The following is a 21,376-nucleotide window of genomic DNA, read 5'->3' on the forward strand; positions in this document are numbered from 1 at the left end:
CTCTCTCTCTCCCTACCTACCTACTCTCTCCCTCTCCCTACCTACCTACTGTATTTCTCTCTCTCTCCCTCTATCTGCCTACCTACTTTTTTAAAAATTTGCCTCTTCAAAACCTTGGTGTGTCTTATACTCTGGTGCGTCTTATACTCTGAAAAATACGAATAACTACAAATCCTTGCCCATATATGAACTAAACAAGGAATGTCTGTGTCTAGAAATGCACATGTATATCATCTTGTACTGTATAATGTAAAAATATGTTCACTATAGTTATACATGTATTTTCTTAACTTGCACTTAAAAACAGAGAACTGAACATATGCTGTAAGTTCTTTAATGTTTGCAGAATAATTTTCCAATATAAATAAAGGGTCATAACAGAAAAATCAACAAGAACCCAATGGCTTCGGTAACAGAGGAAAATCCAGGCTTGACTTCTTTATGTCCTTAAATGACTAAATTAGGAGGATATCAAAGAGAGGAGAGGAACAGCGATGATGGGAAGGATTTTCAAGATGACATAGATAACTTAGTCTAAGGAGCAGAGATTCGCCATCCTTGTTCTGAGAGATCTTTCCTTGAAGTTATTGACACAAAAACATAAAAAGATCCTAACTGAAGTGTATAAGTATGCTATGGATGATTTGTGATATATTTGAATGTGATATTTTAATTGTAATTTGAAGTCTCCTATCCAAATTTCCTCTCCAAAAATAGGCTGAATTTTACAGCTGTTCTTTGCCTTTCAGTAAAAAATGTTAATCTTTACACCCATTTCAAGAAAATGTTTTAAAGGGATTAAAAATAATAAACATGAGAAACTTAGTAATATTCCACAACTGAATTTTGAGGGAACTTTAGCTATACAATGCTATTGTAGGAGATACAATTTCTTCATAATATAATCAAGTATTTATATACTATAGGACAAATATGGTGCTGTGTACTGAAGGATGTGTTTAGAATTAAAATTTAAAATTTCCATCAGCTTAATACTCATTTTAAAACTCAACTTTATTATTAGTGAAAAAATAAATTGATAGCTATTAAAGAAACAATGGTTCAATAGTAAAGCATAACCATAAAAGCTCAGAGATTAAATACTCTGCTCAAAATAGACATTAGATTTAGAAAAACTGGGCTGCAAGTTACAGCAACTACATAAAAAAGCATCTGTAAATATTAGATCATTTTTAGAAGATATGACTATATTGTGATGAAGAAAACAAAAAGATCTTTTAATTTTCAACTAACAAATAACATTGAATTAAAAATCAGATTATGTAAGGAGAGATCTGAAACTCTACTCACCATTTTTGTGACTGCCATGACTATGCTACAGTCATGCATTAATCTAAAAAGTCTAATTGCATTCTCTACTCGGCTCCACTTACCGATTTCCAATGACAAAGTTATTATTGCAATGGATGCACTATCTATATTTGGACAGGACAATTTTTTAATGCCCGGAATTATATTGTACATTTGAAGAAAAACAAGAGGTATAATGGCTGGACTGATAATGTAGGTGAACCTATGTCCTACATGTGGCCTGGGTTTTCTATTTTGTTTTCCTGTTTTAATGGGAGTATTTATTATTTTTAAAAATTATGTTAAATTTATTTCAGGGGTTCATGTGTTTCCCACCTCAAGATAGTTGGAAATGTGCCACTGTTTTATTTTTATGGTTGTTTTTGCAACTGTGGTTGTAGCAGCATAAAATTAGTTCAGAGGCAATGTGTAACCTATCTCTGATTACATCTGCCAAAACTGTCTACTATAAATCTATACAACTTAATTACTAATGCCATTTATAGCAGACTGTTACCATGAAAAGGCACATAAACTTCACAAAAATATATTCAGAAGACACTTTTTCATGCTTTCACTCAATATTAACTTTCATCTTTTTCAACTTCCTGCCCAGTTTCATTAATAACTGGGTATCTTTTTCCTGTAATATTTAGTACTGGAAAATAAAGAGTGTTCTTTAAAGCCATTGCCAAGATAATCTTTTTTTCTAAAAAAAAAAAAGACAGCAAGATATAATTACATTTTCTTGTTCTGATTTTAAAAAATTGATTATTCTTCCAAATGAATAATTTTCAAATAATTTTACATTTTTGTTTAATTTAAGATAGAGTAATTTATAGGACAAGTACCTGAATCCCATGTAGAAGTAATTTGTTCTTTTAAATCTTCAGATGCCATTAAACTTATGAAGCGTTCACATTTGAAGGATATTTCTTTATTTATGAGCTGAAAAGCAAAATAACATTTACATTATAAATATCTTTGTTTTTATGTTTATGTTGCACATGTTATGAGAAATAAATTCTTTTAAAGAAGACCCAATAATTTAATAGCAAAACTATGCCATGAAAAAAAAATCATAGCTTACCTTGCTTCTGGAGACAAGTGGCCTGTAACCCAAAAACATAAGAAAATTAAAAATAAACAGCAAGTCTCACCAAAATATTCTTCATAACAAACGTCACCAAAACTAGAGAACAAATCAGATCTGTTTTTTCCCATGTTCTAATATTAGCACAGGGCTTTACAAGACTGAAATACTATCCATACCACCAGTTTTAAAGCACAGAGCCAGAGCATACCAATATTAGTGACATTACTATACAAATTGTCACTTGATGGCCCAGAAGGCAATAAAAATAGTGAAATGAATATAAGAATGTAAGTACTCTTGCAGCCTGTGTTTATTTAAAAATTCCAGCTTTTACAAAAATTGCCCTAAACTGAAGTCAACCATGAAAAATTAGCCAAAGCCTTTGAATTCTGATTTATTGTTGGGGAAACTACACAGAGAGAATATACTACTGGCTTAATGGCAGTTCATTCAGTGGCCCTTCGAAATTACCAAGCATGGTGAAAGAAGGGAGTTATGACCCAAATTATGGCTGGTGTAGTGCCCCCATGATCACATGATTATGATTTGGGCATTTGGCAACCCATTTCCACTTATGACTGGTTGCCAAGCTCCCTGTCATCATGTCATTGCCATTTGAAATCTTCCCTTTCCCAGAAAATCAATGGCCAAACCACTGCTGCCTGCCAAGAGGACTCCCTCTCATTTCTGGGAAGTGGCTGAAAACAGTCCCATAAATTCAAGCAGGATTTTCGCACAGAATATTTGCAGAATGGGTTGTTTGCAACCAGCCCCAAGTAACAAGAGGGTGCTCTCTTGTCTATGGGGGCTGACTGAGAAAGGTCCATTTCAAAATTCAAGCAAGATTTGTAGCCCAAGAGTGGAGAGGCAATGTAATAAGATAGAGAACTGAAAGTTCCCTTGGGATGGGGGCGGCCCTGGTGTGCTGCCCCACTCACTCACACACACAGAAGTGCGGTTTAGAGAGTTTATTAATGTTCTATTAATGTTTCCCAGCAATTCCCTTTACCCAGCCTCAGAACTGTCTCAAATAAATCCAGCCCAAGTGGGCCAAGATTAGTCCACAAGGCATTTGCCAATAATCCATAAAACAATGGAAAGTCACTCCAACAAAGAAGTCCACCAAACAAACTTAAATCCACCAGGTGAAACTGAAATACACACACAAAAGCTCTTGGCAAGAGAAGTTCAGAGTCTCCAAGGCACAGAGTCAAAGAGGAAGCAAGAGGATCAAATACACAGAGCCAGAAACCCAACATGTTGTTTCCAGCAACACCTCCCTCTGCCTGCCATGATAGTTTTCCAGTGCAGCTCATCAAGACGGGCGGGGTCTTCTCCCAAGTAATCTGGCAGATCTCCATTGCTCTTATCTTTTCTCTGCCCGGTGTGCTTTCAGATCCATCATGGAAGGCAGTTCTTCCTTCTCACTGACGGGCCACCCCTGCAAGCTGTCCCTAGCTGAAGCTTCCCATAAATCTCTTTCAACCGACTACTTAGTCATTAATTAACCTACTTCCTGACATGCCAGGAATGAGCTCATCCTCCTCTGAGCTGACCTCCAAGGAAGAATCCGAGGAATCGTCCAAGGGAAACATTACACCTGGGTGGTCTGGTGCCTGCCACACATGTGTCTCCCTACTCAGTAGCTGAAAAACATGCTTGGATTTAGGCAGGGAGGATTTAGGTCCAGAGCAGAGAGGCAGTACAGTAAGATACAATAAGATGCAAGATGCCTTGGGGAGGGCGGGATTGGGAAGGCCTGGTACAAGTCATATGTGAGGGTCTCTCTGCTTAAGAGTAAAAAAAACCAATTGGATTTTGACAGGGAAGGTTCTCAGCTCCAGAGCAAAGACACCATCATGCACAGCCTGAACTGAGCCTCCCAGAATTTATCCCATCCTCCTGAGGCTCCTTACCTAAGATGACATTTGCTTAACAACATGCAAGATAATTTAACAACTGAGATTGGGAGTGCCAAGACTGCAGTTGTTGAGTAAAGTGATTACGTGATATCACATTTAATGATAGTTTCACTCAGTGACTGAAATCCCAATCCCAATTGTGTTTGTTAAACAAGGACTAAATGTACAGTGTATTACAAACAACAAGACTATTTGGCATCTTGATCAGGAGAGAATTTTGCACCAACATTTCCTATAGCTCCTTCTTGTATTTTATACCATTCATGTTTTTATGAACAAATTAAAAATATATGGCCAATAAATGACAAAATATACACCCGGTGACTTCATGGAAACATGGGCAAGGTGATATAAAATGCAATCCAATGCTGCATTACTAGACTTGTGTGCAACAAAATACAGTTCCTTCTAACCACCACCCTACACATTTACTCTGACATCTTATCTTGTATGTTTCCTCTTCCTTTAAGGAGCTCTGACTGCAGTTCTTTCAAGCAAGTCAGTGAAACAGGATCAGCAGAGAGATATGGTGAAGGATTACACACTGAGTTACATGCTGATAGGATAACTGAACCCAGGGCTCTGTAATCCAACAATCTCATAACTATTCCAGAATTTTTCTAAAACACTGCTCCTACATTGGCTCAAGTATGGCAAGGAATTTCAAATATAGAGTGGCTTGGGTTATCTATTGACTCCTCAGATTTGAAAAATGAAAATCAGAAGTATGTTAAATAGAATCGTGTTGCTGAATCTTAGCACAACTTAAATCGATTCCTTGTTTATTTATTTTTAAACTTGCCTTCTAAGAAATTAAGATCAATATATCTAATTCCTTCTTCCCTTGCAAAAGAGATTGTGGATTGGAGTACCTAAATGTAAAACCAATATGCCCAATATGCTCAATCTCTTAGTGGTAACAACATACTGTGTGAATGTGGAAAGAGGCAGAGCTCAGCCCATCTGCTAGCATATCAGCTACTACCAAAAATATGTACCAATAATGACTTATTTTTGGCCAATGACAAAGCCAAGAAAGTGGCTTCATTCTGGCAGTCTAAAGTTGGATCTAGCCACAGAAGAAGCTGCAAAAAAAAATAAGTTTAATCCTAAGAAAAAAGATTGAAGTACAGTAGATGATGTCCAAAATCCCTTCCAATTGATGATTTTATAATCCAAGAGCTTCTGCTTATATCTTAACAAAGTTGTAATCAAATTTTCAATGTCTTTTATAAGGATGCCTGTATTTCTAGCCTTGAAAACTACTATCAATATACAGATAGTCCCTTGTTACAACCCTTTGGCCTTATTTGAGGCAGCTGCTGGCTACACCAAGCCTTCTGCCCAAGGCTGCTCATGCTGTTCTCCAAAAAGCACAGGATTCTCTCATAATGCTTTGAAAGACTTCTGAGGCCTTCAAAAACCGCACAAGAAAGCCACACACTCTCAGTCTCGAAAATGCATAGGCCATTCTCACGATGCTTCAGAAAAACCTTCAGAAAGGTTCTGCCTGCTCTGAACAGCCTCAACTCATGCTTTGCCATCTTAGAATCAATTCTGCAGAGCAGGGATCACCAACCATTTGGATCTCAGGGATCACTAAATTCATAATTTTAAATCCTGCAAACCATTAATATGATTTTTTAAAAAAGGTAAATAGTATTTAGTGCAATATAAAAATGCAAATAATTTTTCGGCTGACCACCCAATTTTTTTCACAGACCACTGCTGTAGAGTATACCAGAAAGTTAAAGAAAATCTAACTCAGAGTCAAAAAAGGCAGTAGCAAACTAATTTCTCTACAATTGTCAGGAAAACCACATGGTTCTAATGACGTAACAACCAGGACGTGACTTAACTTGAGGTTATCGTTATCTTTATTTATTTAATAGAACAATGGTCTGCAAATATAGGACAAGCAAAATAGAAAAAGATATTTAATCTGAAAATTAATTTTATTAATTTTGGACACCTTTGGGCAGTGTCACTAAATGGCAAAATATTTTCTATACACTGTATAATTTTAATTCAAATATATACTGTATTTTTCGGAGTATAAGGCACACCAAGGTTTTGAAGAGGCAAATTAAAAACAAAACTGCACTCCGCAAACCTCCCAAAAATGGCCCGTTTTTTGCGAAAACGGGCCTTTTTTTTTTAAAGGGCATGAATAGCATTTAGGAGGCTTTCTAGAGTGCTCCTGGAGCTTGGGGGTGGGGGGCAAAATTGAGCAAAAACCGGCCCGTTTTCTACTCATTTCTGCCATCCCCAGCCCCCAGGAGCTCTCTGAAAGCCCCTTAAAAGCTATACATGGCCATTTTGGTGAAGGGGTTGGGGTTTTGGGAACCCAGATTGTCAGCGTCTTATACTCCGAAAAATATGGTATATTACTACAAGGAAGTGTTGCTGCACCAAGGGTGAAAAATATCCAAATTAAGAGTTCACTGGACATATCCAACTTTTGGCTGTAGAAGAATTATCACATGTAGAACTAACTATGAGAAAAATGTTGACTAATACTGTATAATTTTATTACATACAAATAATGCTCATCACTTACTCTTGATGAGATGTGCAAAATTCAGCAAGTTTATCTAGTTCTTCATTATTCAGTTCTTTAGAAAAATTCTTTAGATTTGGAACCACACTGCCCTCTGTTGCTTTCCATTTTGTTTCTATTAACAAAACACATGTATGTTAAAAAATGAACTATTTAATATTTCAGAAATATAAATTCTAAAAAAACAACAACAAATATTATAGTACAGGGGTCTCCAAACTTGGCAACTTTTAGACTTGTGGACTTCAACTCCCAGAATTCCTCAGCCAGCAAAGCTGAAAGTTGCCAAGTTTGGAGACCCATGTTATAGTAGGTCTTTAAGCAGAACAATTAAAAAATGATGCCTCCTTTTATGAAATTTTTATGAGATTCTTCCTATCCCAGTAAATGTTCGTTCATTGTACTCAAAAAGTCATTCATTAATAAGATTTAGATGAAGTCCTAGTCAAAGAACACAATGTAGGCAATTATCCGGCTGGGCTCATAACTTCCCTGTAATCAATGCATTATAATAGAAAATGAAGACATTTCTCAAGTTTTACCAAACATACAAGCTTCCACTATATGACATACTTACCCCACTGCTGTTGAAGGGAAGAGAGATTTGCAAGCAATTGCTTGTGATACAACTGTTCAAGCCGAATGAACTTCATTGCTTTCTCATCTAAATGGAAAATAAAGGAAAATACAGACACGGACTGCCACTCATAGATACATTTTCAAGCTAGCACCATTTTGTGATAAGAGAAAAATTTGATGTGAACACAGACAAGTTTTCCAGTAGTGCTGATTAGGCTTTGAAGCTGATAGGCAACATTCAGTTTTCAAGTCCTAGATCAGCAACACTGACAGTTGCTTCTTCTTTGGATATGCATGTGATTTTGATAGTTCTGGCTGTTTAGGCACATGAAAAGCACAATAACGAAAAACAAGGCTTCTTAGTCATAATAAAATTGATTATAGCAATAGCAATACCACTTAGACTTATATACCACTTCACAGTGTTTTATATCCCTCTCTAAGCAGTTTTACAGAATCAGCATATTGCCTCCAACAATCTGGGTTCTCATTTTACCGACCTTGGAAGGCTGAAAGGCTGAGAAAACCTTGAGCCAGTGAGATTCGAACTGCCAGCATCCAGCAGTCAGCAGAAATAGCCTGCAGTACTGCATTCTAACCGCTGCGCCACCATGGCTCTTATTATTATGGCAAATTCTGTAGAATGAGAATGCCATGGTGGTTGCTGACTCTTGTTGTTTCATATACATATAGCAATGGTCTGGAACAGTCACAAGATCATTTAGCTACTGTAAATGTAGCTTGCAATAATTCATAATGCTCTTCTATCAGTTACCTGAAGGCAGAAGAAGCATTTTGTAAGTGAGCATAACCATTGATTAAGTCATTTAAGGTCACAGCCTTTGGGTGTAAGGAATCACCATTGGTTCCACTTTCAATTGAAGAGTTAACAGGAATGAATAAAGCCCTTAATTTCACGATTCCAAAAAGTGCAGAGAAGACTTTTATAACTTACTGCTATGACAGTCAAAAAAGTGAGGGGATGGTGAGGGGCAAATGTTTGAGCATGTGCAATGGAGTAACCTTCATGAAAAAAATCTCCAAGATGAAGGCTTTGAATATATATAAAACACATATATGTGTTGAGATACAGAACAGGATATGGAATGATTATTTATATGGCCTGTGAATTTAAATTTAACAGAAAGCATTGTATTCTGCAGTAGTGTGTCTAGAAACAGGATAAGAAGTGCAGCAAAAAAAATCTTGCTACCGTAATGAAAGAAGGATAAAATCTTTAAATATGACACACATTCTAAACATACAATGAATGTTTACACTGTGCCTTCTTGAATACCACCTCTACATATATTTTAGAAAATTAGTAGGTATATATATATATCTCCCCCCCTAACATTAATAAATCAAAATAAGTGTAAGTGTAAGAAGAATTTTGGTTTTATTGAACTGTACTTGAAAGTCCATGGCTATATGTTTGTATTTTGATATTAGACCACAGTCAATGTTGTATTTTTTAAAAAGGATACATTCTCCATCCTGAAAATAAGTTTCAGCAATCTGCAAAGAAAGAAAAGGGGAAATTTTAAAATATATTTTTAGTATATTTTATATCTCCCTACACGGGACATAAACTTCATGATGTACTAAAAAAATTATATAAAAAGTTATATAGGCTTAAAAAGCGAAACTAAACTATTAAGCTACCTGGCACAATAAAAAAAGACAATACAGATGCCAGATATAGTCAATAAGGACATTCAGAAGAGTGCTGCCTTATGTATAATCCATCCACTTAACCAAGTGCTGTTTCCTTTAATGCAGCACACTTTCCTTTTTATTAGGACCAGTGGGATTGTATAAAGAACTCACTCACAAAAAGCCATGGTACTGATCAATTTATCACATTTTGAACTAAACTCTTAGGATGTTTTGTTATCTATGTGGGATATTTGTGCAGCTTAACTATAGATAAATATTATACAAGGGTTTGGTACTTTGAAACATGCCAGCTGTTATTAATTTGTGATTAATTAATTTAATCACAAAACTTTTTTTAAAACAGCAAATAGAGGCAGGGAGACTGGAGAGTACAAATGAAAGTGCATAGTAGCAGCAGGCTACCTATGCCTGATCTCTTAGAAAGTGTAGTAATTCTTTAACATTCAAGTAGAACTGATATCTGCCACTTGATTCTGTTAACAGAAGTGATGGGGAATGAAAATGATAACCTAAGTATAGAATACACATAATGCTCTAAGCAATACACTCAGATTCTAATAAGACAATACTTAAAATTACATAGAGAGAGTTTACTTATACATTTTGAAATCAATAAACACTATCAACATCAACAATATGAAAAAAACAGGTAAGCAACATCTTAGTACCTGATGCAGGAACAGGGGAAGCACGTTTGAATCAATTTGCTTAAATTCTCCTTGAAGAAGAGAGAAGAGAAATTGTAAAGTTTGAGCTGGTTCTTTCAGAGGATGGTTTGAATTTGTCTTGTTTCCATCTGTCTCTTGCACATAAGATACTGCTATAAAGTCAGCTTTGTCTTGTTTGACTGCAGAAATATTAAGAGAAATAATTGCTTTTTCTTTTAAGAAAACGTAATGTCAGAAAAAATATATAGCACCCCAGATAATTTCAAATTTGATACATAGATCTGCTGACAGAAACTTTTGTCTCTGTCACCGTTAGTTCAGGTCTCATTAGTGTGTAGCAATAGTTATGATTTTTAACACGAATGAGAATCACTTTACACTTGCTCTTGCTGAATGACATTTGCTATTTTGATGCCCGCTCCCCTAATTTGCAGAAATCCCTTTGGAGCTCTTCACAGTTCCTTATTGTTTTACCATTATGAACAATTTAGTGGCATCAGCAAACCTGACTATTTCACTAGTCATATCCAGTTCCAGATATTTTATAAATGCGTTAAAAAGCACCAATCCTAAGGTACAGGAATCATGGCTAAACCAACTGGCTACATATCTCCTTTGTGATAAATTTTATTCCTTATCTTTCTGTTCTATTCTTTAACCCACTGTTCATCCACAAGAGGACCTGCCCTTTTATTCCATTGTTTAGGACTAGTGATCGAAAACTGTTAAGATCATGGGAATGCTGGTTCTATTGATAAGGATGAATTGGGTAAGTGGAGTGATGGTAAATAGTTGCTCTTCCTCATCAGAGATAAGAGGGTTCTGCAAGCCTTTGCACTGACAGTACCATGTTTTTTGGAGTATAAGACACACCTTTTTCCTTTAAAAAGAGGCTTAAAATTTGGGTGCGTCTTATACACTGAATACAGCATTTTTTGCCTCCCCAAACCCCGCCACCTTCACTAAAATGGCCGTGCAGTCTCTAGGAAGCATTTAGAGAGCAGAAATGAGCAAAAAACGGTCCGTTTTTGGTTCAATTTTGCTCCTCCCCCCAGCTCCCAGCAGCACTCTATAAGCTACTTAAAGGCTATGCATGTTTTTTTCCCCAAAAAAATCAGGCTGTTGTGAAAAACGGGTCGTTTTTGCTTCCCCCTAAAGGCCATTCATGCCTTTTGGGGGGGGAAAACAGGCCCGTTTTCACGAAAAATGGGCCATTTTGGGGAGGTTTGCAGAGTGCAAAATTTTTTTTTAAAATTTTCCTCTTCAAAACCTGGCTGCATCTTATACTCCGGTGCGTCTTATACTCCAAAAAATACGGTAATTAGGTTTTAGACATCTACTGGCCTGAATGAGAGCAGGATCTGACTGGAAGAAGAGGAGAATGAATAATGAGTATTGAGTTTGGGTGGTAGCTTGTAATGATATGTGGGAATGAGCTTGGGAGGCAGTAGGATGGGCTGTAAATCTGGTTTTTGAAGTTGTTGTTGCTTCTGAAGTCAATCCTCTATATGAGTTTAGACAGAAATTTCTAAAAGAAAATTTGAAGCATTTTTGCCAAGTGTGGTAAAATGTACAAATACAAAATAGTTCAAGGAAATTGAGCTATACCATCAATATGTGTGTACTTAGGAAACCACTTGCCTTTCCTGCTAGGACTTTTTGTTTTTCTTGGATTCTTTTTTTCAGGACCAAGCTTCTGTGGTGTATCTGATTTCAAACTTTTACATGCCCTATCGCTTTCATCTTCTTGGAAGCAGGATAAATAGTCTCCACTGTCTTCGTTATTATTAATGCTGTCCTGCTCAACTCTTCCCATTGTATTACGAGAGTTTTTCAGAGTATTCTTCTTCTTCTTCTTACTGTTACACTGATTTTCATTTTCATCTGGAGAAGAAGCCAAGCAAGATTTGATCCTTTCTTCCTGTATGTCAGTATGAAGTACATCTTGTAAATTTAAATGAAGATCATTTGTAGGAGATTCCCTATCATCCATTATAGTGAACTTTATTTCCACTTTGTCCAAATAACTCTCAGCACTAAAAACAAAGTAAAACAGTGATGTTAATAATGTATCTTCACTACTAACCTTTGCTAAGATTGTGAAATGGAGTGAGCTTTCTACCATTATAGATAGGTAGCATTTCACAGTTGTGAAATATAATAATCAGATTCTATGAATATGAAATAGCATTGTCTTGAAAAAATAGTTATTTCAAAGAAAATGGCTTGAAACTCATATATCTACTGATGTGCATTTGTGAAAGTCAGAGTGTTATAATTAGCCAAACACAAACACTGAGAATCTAATATTTAACAAGATGTTTAAACAAAGAAAAGCTTACATTATAATTAGAATAATTGCCTTGCTAGTTCTTACATTAAGCAATTAATTATCCATCTGAGATGCACTTTGTAAACCTTAAACTCCACATCTTTTATGATGTAACTTTCATGTCCTTTCTGAAATGGGGGGAAATTAAGTAGAAATACTTAAATATTTGCCTTTCAAAGATGAAATCTGGCAGGACTGTTTAAATGAGCATTGATGATTAAAATAATGGAACACATGATAAATTTGAAAGTTAAATTATTTTCACTATGATAAGAGATATGACTTGAACTGTTTTCAAATTAAAGTCACTAATTTCATAGTACAAATACTTCCAGTCATAAATAGGAGAAGATTGTTCATATATTATTTATTGACTCCTATCAAATTAAGTTCCCAACCTTTTAAGTTCAGAAACAGGAGAGTACAGTAGTAAGAGCTAAATTACCTGCTGCTGTTAAATCAAGTTTCTTTGGGGTTCAGCTCAAGTCTTGGCAACTTCATAGGTATTCCATATGTTTTCTGAGCAAAAAGACAAAATTGATTTGCTATTGGTTTCTTCCAGGTTGTTAAATTGTGCATGTTTTTGATTCATAAAAGGTAAAGTTATTTGAATCATATTTGGTTTCTGATGAGTACATTGACATGTCCATGTTCTTTTCCTGGCAATAATACAGAAATGGTTTGTCACTGCCTTGTTCTGCAATGTTGTTGTTTTTTACTTCCCTGCCTAGCCTACAGCTCTGGCATTTCCTGATGGATTTCTCATCTAAGTAGCAACCAGGCCACATCCTGTTTAGCTGCCAAGCCCAGACAAGGTAGGCCAGTAGAGTTATAAAAACGTAGCATTATAGCAACATACACAGAGTAATACTAGATGTGAGACACTGTGGGAGGCTGGGAAAATAATGGAAAGTTGACATAAACAGTCAAGAGATGGGAGGCGAGTTCATTGGTAGCTGACAAGAAACAGGGAAAAACCATTTCAAAGAGACTTTGCCTTAATGATTACACTATAAATGCAGGTTAGAAATTTATAGTTTTCAAGACAAAAATTAACTATCAAATCCCACATTGCTAGATAAAATCAAAGAAGTACAAAATATTTAGTAAAGGTGACTTGGGTAAATACCAATTTTGGAAAACTATAGCCAACATGGAAATGCTAAACCAGTTATTAATTTCATTACTGAGTTATTCTGATAATTATTTTGTAGTAATATTTCCTTACCCACCTGTATTCAGACTGAAAAGGTAAAATGCTTTAAAAAAATAATTGACCATACTCCATATGGTACTTTCTATTCTCCAGTGCACTGCTCAGAGAGTCCAATGCTGGGTTAACACAGCCTATCTGCCCTTGGACTGAGTGATGTTTTTCTGTTGACCACGCCTCTCTTTGCCTCTGCATGCTCAGTTTGAAAACTCAGTCCGCCCGTTGGGACTGTTTTGGGTGTGCTCCAGTCTGAGGTCAGATAGGCTGGACGTTTCCCACATTGGACCATGTTTATATATTCTGTGATTGAAGAATTATACAGTCGTTGGAAGGACTGTCAGAATTTAAATTTAGATCCTCTGGCGAATTTAAATCCTCTGAAGGTTTGTGTCGCGTTGAGAGGGCACCCGGGCTTCCCCTGCAGCAGCTGGTCGCAAGCGCTTCAGGGGACTGGACCCCCGCCCAGCGGATGCTGGCGGGCGGCAGGGGCGGTGGGAGACTATCCCCACCAGAGCCCAAAGGCTTCTAAAGCCCCAGACGACGTTCAGGGAGCCTGCAGGCCTTTTCCATGTCGGTCTCCAATCTGCCCGGCAACAGCGATGACGGTTAAACCTTTGTGCGCTTTTCGGGCTGTCAGGGGCGAAAAAGAGCGGGAGGTGGCTGCGCGCGCACCTGCCGCCATTTTGAATGCTCTGGAGCGAGGCCGAGACGAGGAGGATGCTCAGCTCGTGAGGAGAGCGAAGATCTTCGAAGCCTCGCTTGTGAGAAGAGCAAAAGAAGCGGAGGCCCCAGGCAGCCTTAGCGGAGAGACATCCAGCCCTCAGCGACGGCAGAACACCGCAGGGAGGCCAGAGACTAGTCTGGGGAGCCAGCTAGTCTCTCCCTCTAATGAAGAAGCTAAGTCTCGGGGACCCGAGGGCGGTGGGAGGAAAGAATCCGACCAACAGGCGGCCCTTCCCTCCTGAAGAGTCTGCCAGCATCTTTTGAGCTGTTTTGGCCAGCGCGTGCCCATACCAGCTCCAGCTAGCTTCCAGGCCCCGTGGGTGCCCTGAGCATGACAGAGGAATGCAGGGAGGCCTTAGGGGAGCATGCAGGGCTCTCCAGCAAGCGCAGCAAGCTGGATCCCTCAGCTAAAAAAGGCAAAGGGCACAAGGGCTCCAATGAAAGGTCTTCACCAAGAGCCACAGTGGATCCCAGGGAGGTCTCTAGGCCCCATCAGCCAGAACCTAGCCTGAACCATCGCAGCAGGGAGTTAGCTTCCCCTGATCATGAGGCCCAATCCCATGGGGACAGTTAATTCCTGTCTGGGTATGACTATAGATCAAGGGATCCATCTCCAGAGGCTTCTTGGGGGTACCCTGACTCCCCTAGCTCCTCCATTGGGGAGGAACGTGACTCTATCCAGGATTCCCAGTGTGAAAAGGGTGAATCCAGCTCAGGCAGGCCTGGCCATCGCAGGCCCAGCAAGCAGAAATTGAAGAGGGGTAAAAGGCCTACTCTCTCGGATGAGATGAGGGAGGTGATTTCCTTAGCCATTTCGCAGGGGATAGCTGAAGGAATTAAGCACAGGGGCTCCCGCAAGGACAAGGCCCCAAAGAAAAAGCACCAACTTAAGGCCTCCACCTCCAAAGAGCCTGTATCCTCTTCTGGCTCCTCCAGCCCATCTCATTCTGAGTTTTCCAGTTCTGAGCAAGAGGAAGGGGAAATTTTCGCTCTTTCTGAAGACGAAGACCTTACCCCTGACAAACCGGCCTTCACTGGCCTGTTTAAGCCGTCTTTATTTAAATCCATCTTGCACAAGGCCATGATGGCTACGGAGCTAGGCCCCACTTCCAAGCCTGAGAAGGATCACAAACATGGCTTGTTCAAAGAAACAGTAGCAGCACCTGAGGTCATTCCAGTACCTGACCTCTTTATGGATGCGGTGCAGCGCCAGTGGCTACAGCCAGGCACGCTGACCAACCCCAGTGGGGGTGACAGGGCACTGTATGCCCTGGAGGGGAGGGATGGAAGACATCCTGAAGTTCCCTGAAGTAGATGCCCCGGTTGTGTCCCTGACTTCCAACTCAAACCTGCCAGCTGAGCTCCTAGAGGGACTAAAGGCAGAAGATAAGAGGTCGGAAAAGGCGTACCAGAAAACACACATGGCGTCTGCCTGGGCCATTAAGGCATCCACCTCTGCTTCTTTCTTTATCAGGGCCACCTTATTCTGGCTGCGCCAACTCAGATCTCGGCCGCCCCCCAGGAAGTCTAGAGGGCGCCATGAGCTGACCAAAATCATTACTGCTGTTGAGTACTCGGCGGATGCCACCTTGACAGCTGCCAAATTCTCATCCAGGGCCCTAGCCTCCAATATCACTTCACGCCTCCTCCTATGGCTTAGACATTGGCAGGCTGAAATGAAAGCCAAATGGAAGCTGGCATCAGCCCCATTTAAGGGAGGCCTTCTGTTCGGAGAGGCTCTGGACAAGTTTGTCACAGAAACTAAAGACAAATGCAAAATCCTTCCTGCAACTCTTAAAAGGGGTGACCGTAAAGGGGCAGGGTCCTTTCGTAAGAGACCTTACAGAAATCAGGAAGCAGGGCAATCTTCTCACCCTTCCTCCTACCAGAGATCCTTTCAGGCAGGGGGGGATAGGCATCAAGACAGATCCTCTTTCGGTTCTCGTGCCAACCAATCCCAGTCTTCCTTTTGGAGGCCATTCCGAGGAGGCGGAAACAACAGTGGTAGCTCCCGAACTTTTCGTAAAGGAAACTGACAGTCGCAGGGATCCTCCCATCGGAGGGCGGCTGCGGCTGTATGCCGACAGGTGGGAGGAGATAACATCGGACAAGTGGGTCCTCAACACCATTCGGAGGGGCCTTGTCCTGGACTTTCTAACCTTCCCCCAGAGGACGTTTCTTCGCTGCCCTACCCCCAGGAACCCAGAAAAGAGGGAGGGAGCACATGAGAGCAGAAATCTGCCATTTTCTAGAGATAGAGGCGATAGAGCCAGTCCCCAGGGATCAGCAGGGGAGGGGCTTCTACTCTATCTTCTTCCTTGTGCCCAAGAGCTCAGGGGGGTGGGGGGGTGGAGGGCCATCTTGGACCTCAAAAGCCTGAATCAGCATCTGTCTTACAAGAGGTTCAAGATGCAGTCACTCCACTCCATCCTGGACTGTGTAAGGAAGGGGGACCTATTGACATCAATAGATCTCAAAGAGGCCTACCTGCATGTCCCCATCCATGCGGCCCACAGGCGGTTCCTGAGGTTCTGTTCGGAAGGGAAGCATTATCAATACAGAGCGCTTCCCTTCGGGCTATCATCTGCGCCCAGAACATTTACCAAAATACTAGCAGTGCTAGCGGCCCACCTCCGCAGTCATCCGGTTCGTCTGGAATGTTATTTGGACGATATAATTATTCATTCTCTCACCACCAAGCAGGCACACCGCGATGTCACTCTAACTGTGCAGATTCTGCAGCAACATGGCTTCTCTGTCAACATGGAGAAGAGCCAGTTCCGGCCATCCACCTGTATACAGCACCTGGGTGCAGTCATCAACTCCACCTCTTGCCAGGTATTTCTCTCTCCAGACCGGCTGTCGAATCTGAGACGCAGAGTGAAGCACTGCAGCCTTGCCAGGTCGGTACCAATCATCCAGCTGTCCCAGCTCCTGGGGATAATGATATCGTGCCTGAAGGTGGTCCCCTGGGCTTATCTCCACGCCCGGGAGCTGCAGTGGTTCCTGCTACCCATGGAGAGGGCCAAGATCAGCAACTCACACAGGCGCGTTCGGCTCCTGCGAAAGGTGATCTGATCTCTGGCATGGTGGAGGTCCAAGGCAGTCAGGAAGGGCTGCTTGTTCAAGGAGCCAGAAAGACTAGTTGTCACCACGGACGCCAGTCTCCTGGGGTGGGGCGCCCATTGTCAGGGTCATCTAGCCCAAGGCCAGTGGACTCAGAGGGAGGCTGCTCAGAGCATCAATTGGCTGGAACTGAGGGCAGCTTGCCTCGCACTGCAAAGGTTCTCCGCTCTCGTAAAAGGGGTTCATGTACTGTTAATGACAGACAATGTGGCGACCAAAGCACATATAAACCGGCAGGGGGGCACTCGCTCAAAGGCCCTCATGCTTGAGGCAGAAGCTCTGGGCAGGTGGGCGGAGTGTCATCTGGCTTCTCTCAATGCAGATCACATCTCCGGCATCAGCAACTGGGAAGCAGACTGGGTGAGCCGCCAACACATCGACCACTCGGAGTGGCGCCTGCACCCGGACCTGTTCCAGCAGATCGTGAGGAGATTCAGCAAACCACAAGTAGACCTGTTTGCCACACACAACAACACACATCTCCCACGCTTCTTCAGTCGTTATCACTCGCCCCTAGCGGAGGGAACAAACGCGCTGAGGTCCGTGTGGCCTCAGGGACTGCTGTATGCCTTCCCTCCACTTCCGCTCATTCCTCAGGTGGTGAACAAGTTCCTGGCCGAAAAGGCAACCCTCATCTTGGTAGCTCCCTTCTGGCCCAGAAGGCCCTGGTACACAGACCTGGTCAGTCTCTCAGTTCAGAGACCGTGGCGAATCCCTCAGGACCAAATCTGCCTCAGCCAGGGGGCCATCAGCCATCCGGAGCCCCAGTGGCTACAGCTAGCCATTTGTCACTTGAGGGGGAACTCCTGAGGAAGCAGAAGTTCTCTGACCAGGTCATTCGAACGATACAAGCGTCCAGGAGGCCTTCTACTACTAGAATCTACGATGCCACCTGGGCTGCATTCTCACAGTGGTGCAAGACTAGAGACATAGAGGCCTCATCAGACCCTAAACTTCTTGCAGGAGGGTCTAGATAAAGGCCTCGCTGTTAGCACCCTTAGACGTCAGGTTGCAGCGCTGTCCACTATCCTGGCCAGGGGCTCCTCTCACTCTCTGAGTCAGCAGCCTCAGATCAAGAGCTTTCTTAAGGGAGCTGCGAACATCAGCCCGCCAGCTGTTCACCAGTATCCATCATGGGACCTTCCATTTGTGCTTAAGGCTCTGACGAAAGCTCCATTTGAACCTTTGCGCACGACCAGTCTACGCCACCTTACCATCAAAACTGCCTTCCTGGTGGCTGTTACGTCAGCACGCAGGGTATCCGAGCTGGCAGCACTTTCTGTCAGGGAGGATCTGTGCGTGGTTCACCTGGACAGAGTAATTCTGAGACTTGATCCGTCCTTTACTCCAAAAATTAGCTCTCTGTTTCATAGGACTCAAGAGATTATTTTGCCCAACTTCTGTCCCCATCCTTCTCACCCTACAGAGCGTGAATGGCATAAGTTGGACGTGAGACGAGCGGTGCGCACGTATGTAAAGAAAACAAAAGACTTTTGCCGTTCAGAGGCGTTCTTTGTCTCCTTCCTCCCTGCGTCCCTTGGCCACAAGGTCTCCTCACACACAGTGGGTCGTTGGCTGCGCGCTTGCATTAAGCTGGCATATGAACACTAGGGCAAGACTGCTCCAAGACGGGTCACCGCACACTCCACTAGTAGCGCAGCAGCTTCTGTGGCCTGGGCGACATAGGCTTCTATTCTTGACATTTGCAGAGCGGCCACGTGGGCATCCCCCACGGCCTTCATTAAAAACTATAGAATTGACACTTTTGCCTCAGCCGAAGCCTCCTTTGGGAGAAGAGTTTTGCAAAGAGTAGCTGAAGTTCCAGAGGCTCCGGCGCTTCCCCACCCTGGGACTCAATAGCTTGGGTATGTCCCAGCATTGGACTCTCCGAGCAGTGCACTGGAGAAAGACCGTTGGCTTACCTGAACGGTCGTTCTCGGGGCACTGCGAGGAGAGTCCAAACCCGCCCGGGGTGTTTATTTCTCTTACACGATGTGACTGTATTGACTGTAACTGACTACAGGACTGTCTTCTTCGTTTTCAAACTGAGCATGTAGAGGCAAAGGGAGGCGTGGTCAACAGAAAAACATCACTCAGTCCAAGGGCAGATAGGCTGTGTTAATCCAGCATTGGACTCTCCTCGCAGTGCCCCTTAATTCAATACCTTCATGCCAATTTTTGTATGCTTTAAAAATACTGCTTCTAACAGGATATGTTCAATATTTATTAGTTCTTGTATTAAGACATATTTAATCTTATTCTTCTTGTAACCTTTTCTATGTCATCTTCTTTCCCATAACTCCTCATTAGCCAAGGAGACAAGTATTATTTACTGAGCAAACAGTACATTGTTAAATTTGCTGTTCAACAGTTTATGAAATATACCTACTTGAGGATATGGATTTTGCAAGTTCCAATTAACGTGGCAAAAAAAGTCATCTATCCATTTAAACAATTGTTTGTAATATAATCATAACATTATTTATCCATTCAAACATTGTTTGCAACATAATCATAATATTATTTATTGTACTGGACTCTCATCAATATGCTTCAGTTTTAAAACTCTGATTTAGTAGGCAAACAATGGACCAAAAGGCAAAATCTTTTCAACCAAGGTATCTCAAATGGGCTAAGTTACAGAATGCGTTTAAAAAATGCAGACCCACGACTCCCATTGAATTGAAATTTGGCAAATTTTATAAAACAAGTAATGACATAAACAATATAAAGCAGTTTATGACATATTACAAAAATCATAAAACATGTACTGTGCTGATGTTTGACTCCCATACACAATTCAACATGGGCTATTTTCAAGGCAAATACATCTCTGAATGTATCTCAGCATTTCCAGTGAACGCAGTAAATTAGAAGTTCTGTCACTGTGAAGGAATTGAAGAATCTGGTCCAGCAGGTTCTGACCAGTTCAGGAGAACTGGTAGCAGAAATTCTGAATACTTTGGCGAACTGGTAAATACCTCTGACTGGCCCCGCTCCCATCCATTCTCTGCCTTCAGAGTCTGATCTGGAGGATATGGCGATTTTGTAGTAACTTTCCCCTGGAGTGGGGAGGGAATGGAGATTTTACAGTATCCTCCCCCTGCCATGCCCACCTAACCACGTCACGCTCACAAGCCACGCCATAGGACCGGTAGTAAACATTTCTGAATCCCACCACTGATCTGGACAGAAAATATTTCTGAAAGGATGATCCAAGGTGTTATGGGTTGTCTAGTGACTACTTGAATTTCTTTATTTTTAACTTTGGTAAAAGTGATTTCAATAATTTCAAGAACTTAGAACCTGTGAAGAAAGAAAGTTTTCCCTTCCTAACTGTGAGATATTAGGAATACATATAATCTAAACTCTTGGATATTTGGCTATATTCATACTTTACAACCTATCTAAAAGTAAGTTTAATTTGACAAAAGTTTGTCATTTTATATTCTGTGTTCATGTCATAAATACTTGCCAGTTGCCAAGCTTACAAATTTTGATCATGTGACTATGGGGATGCTGCAATGATCATAAGTGTGAAAACTATCATAAGTCACTTTTTTCAGTGACACTGGAACTTCAAATAGACACTAAATGAATAGTTGTAAGTCAAGGACTATCTGTTGTGTGAAAGATAGATCCAAATAGTATTGGATCTATCAAATGCTTTCAAAACAATTACCTTCTGAATGTGCTGCATTTATTTTTCTATGAAAACTACCCAGGTCCAGCCTGTAGAAATGTCTGCATCCCAGATACGCATTCCAACATTATTCAAACCTCTGATTAAAACCTTAACTCTTGTATAGTATTGGTGAAAATGTTACACTACGACATATATAGTTTGTAAGAAAAATGAACAAAAAATAACAGAAGCTTATGCCTCTGTGACTTGCGTACCAAGGTAGTAGCATATCTTTAAAGACTGTCCTGTGGGGATGATGACTACATCATTTCAGGAAAAAGACTGAAATGTGTTAAATTTTTAATCAAAATTTTGTTTCACAATCTGAGTTATATTTTTACAGCCAATTATTAACTAGTCAAAATAATAAATTGGACTGCTTATAATGTATGCACTTGAATACAGGAATTATTTTCATATAAGACTATCGCTATCACTAATATTGAGAGGTGCTACTTAGAGTTACTTATGATCTCTGCAT

General features: G+C 40.8%; 1 protein-coding gene across 5 annotated transcripts in view; it reads right to left on the bottom strand.

The window, feature by feature from the left end:
* Nucleotides 1-21,376, bottom strand: part of CNST (consortin, connexin sorting protein) — a 43,524-nt gene that overhangs the window by 14,315 nt on the left and 7,833 nt on the right. For 3 of the 5 annotated variants that reach the window (XM_087717996.1, XM_014052307.2, XM_087717997.1), the window contains exons 3-10: nucleotides 12,594-12,667; nucleotides 11,458-11,852; nucleotides 9,817-9,995; nucleotides 8,956-8,986; nucleotides 7,467-7,553; nucleotides 6,890-7,004; nucleotides 2,402-2,423; nucleotides 2,163-2,259 (exon numbers count right to left, since the gene is read on the bottom strand). In XM_087717996.1, coding sequence (XP_087574122.1) covers nucleotides 2,163-2,259; nucleotides 2,402-2,423; nucleotides 6,890-7,004; nucleotides 7,467-7,553; nucleotides 8,956-8,986; nucleotides 9,817-9,995; nucleotides 11,458-11,809 — 883 coding nt within the window. In that variant the 5' untranslated portion in view covers nucleotides 11,810-11,852; nucleotides 12,594-12,667. The remainder of the gene's footprint in view (nucleotides 1-2,162; nucleotides 2,260-2,401; nucleotides 2,424-6,889; nucleotides 7,005-7,466; nucleotides 7,554-8,955; nucleotides 8,987-9,816; nucleotides 9,996-11,457; nucleotides 11,853-12,593; nucleotides 12,668-21,376) is intronic. The other 2 variants (XM_087717998.1, XM_014052308.2) reach the window with 2 other exon arrangements.

Source organism: Thamnophis sirtalis, unplaced genomic scaffold (genome assembly GCF_051295495.1).
Source record: "Thamnophis sirtalis isolate CommonGarterSnake01/CBP01778 unplaced genomic scaffold, rThaSir2_p1.2 scaffold_6, whole genome shotgun sequence".
Lineage (NCBI taxonomy): Eukaryota > Metazoa > Chordata > Lepidosauria > Squamata > Natricidae > Thamnophis > Thamnophis sirtalis.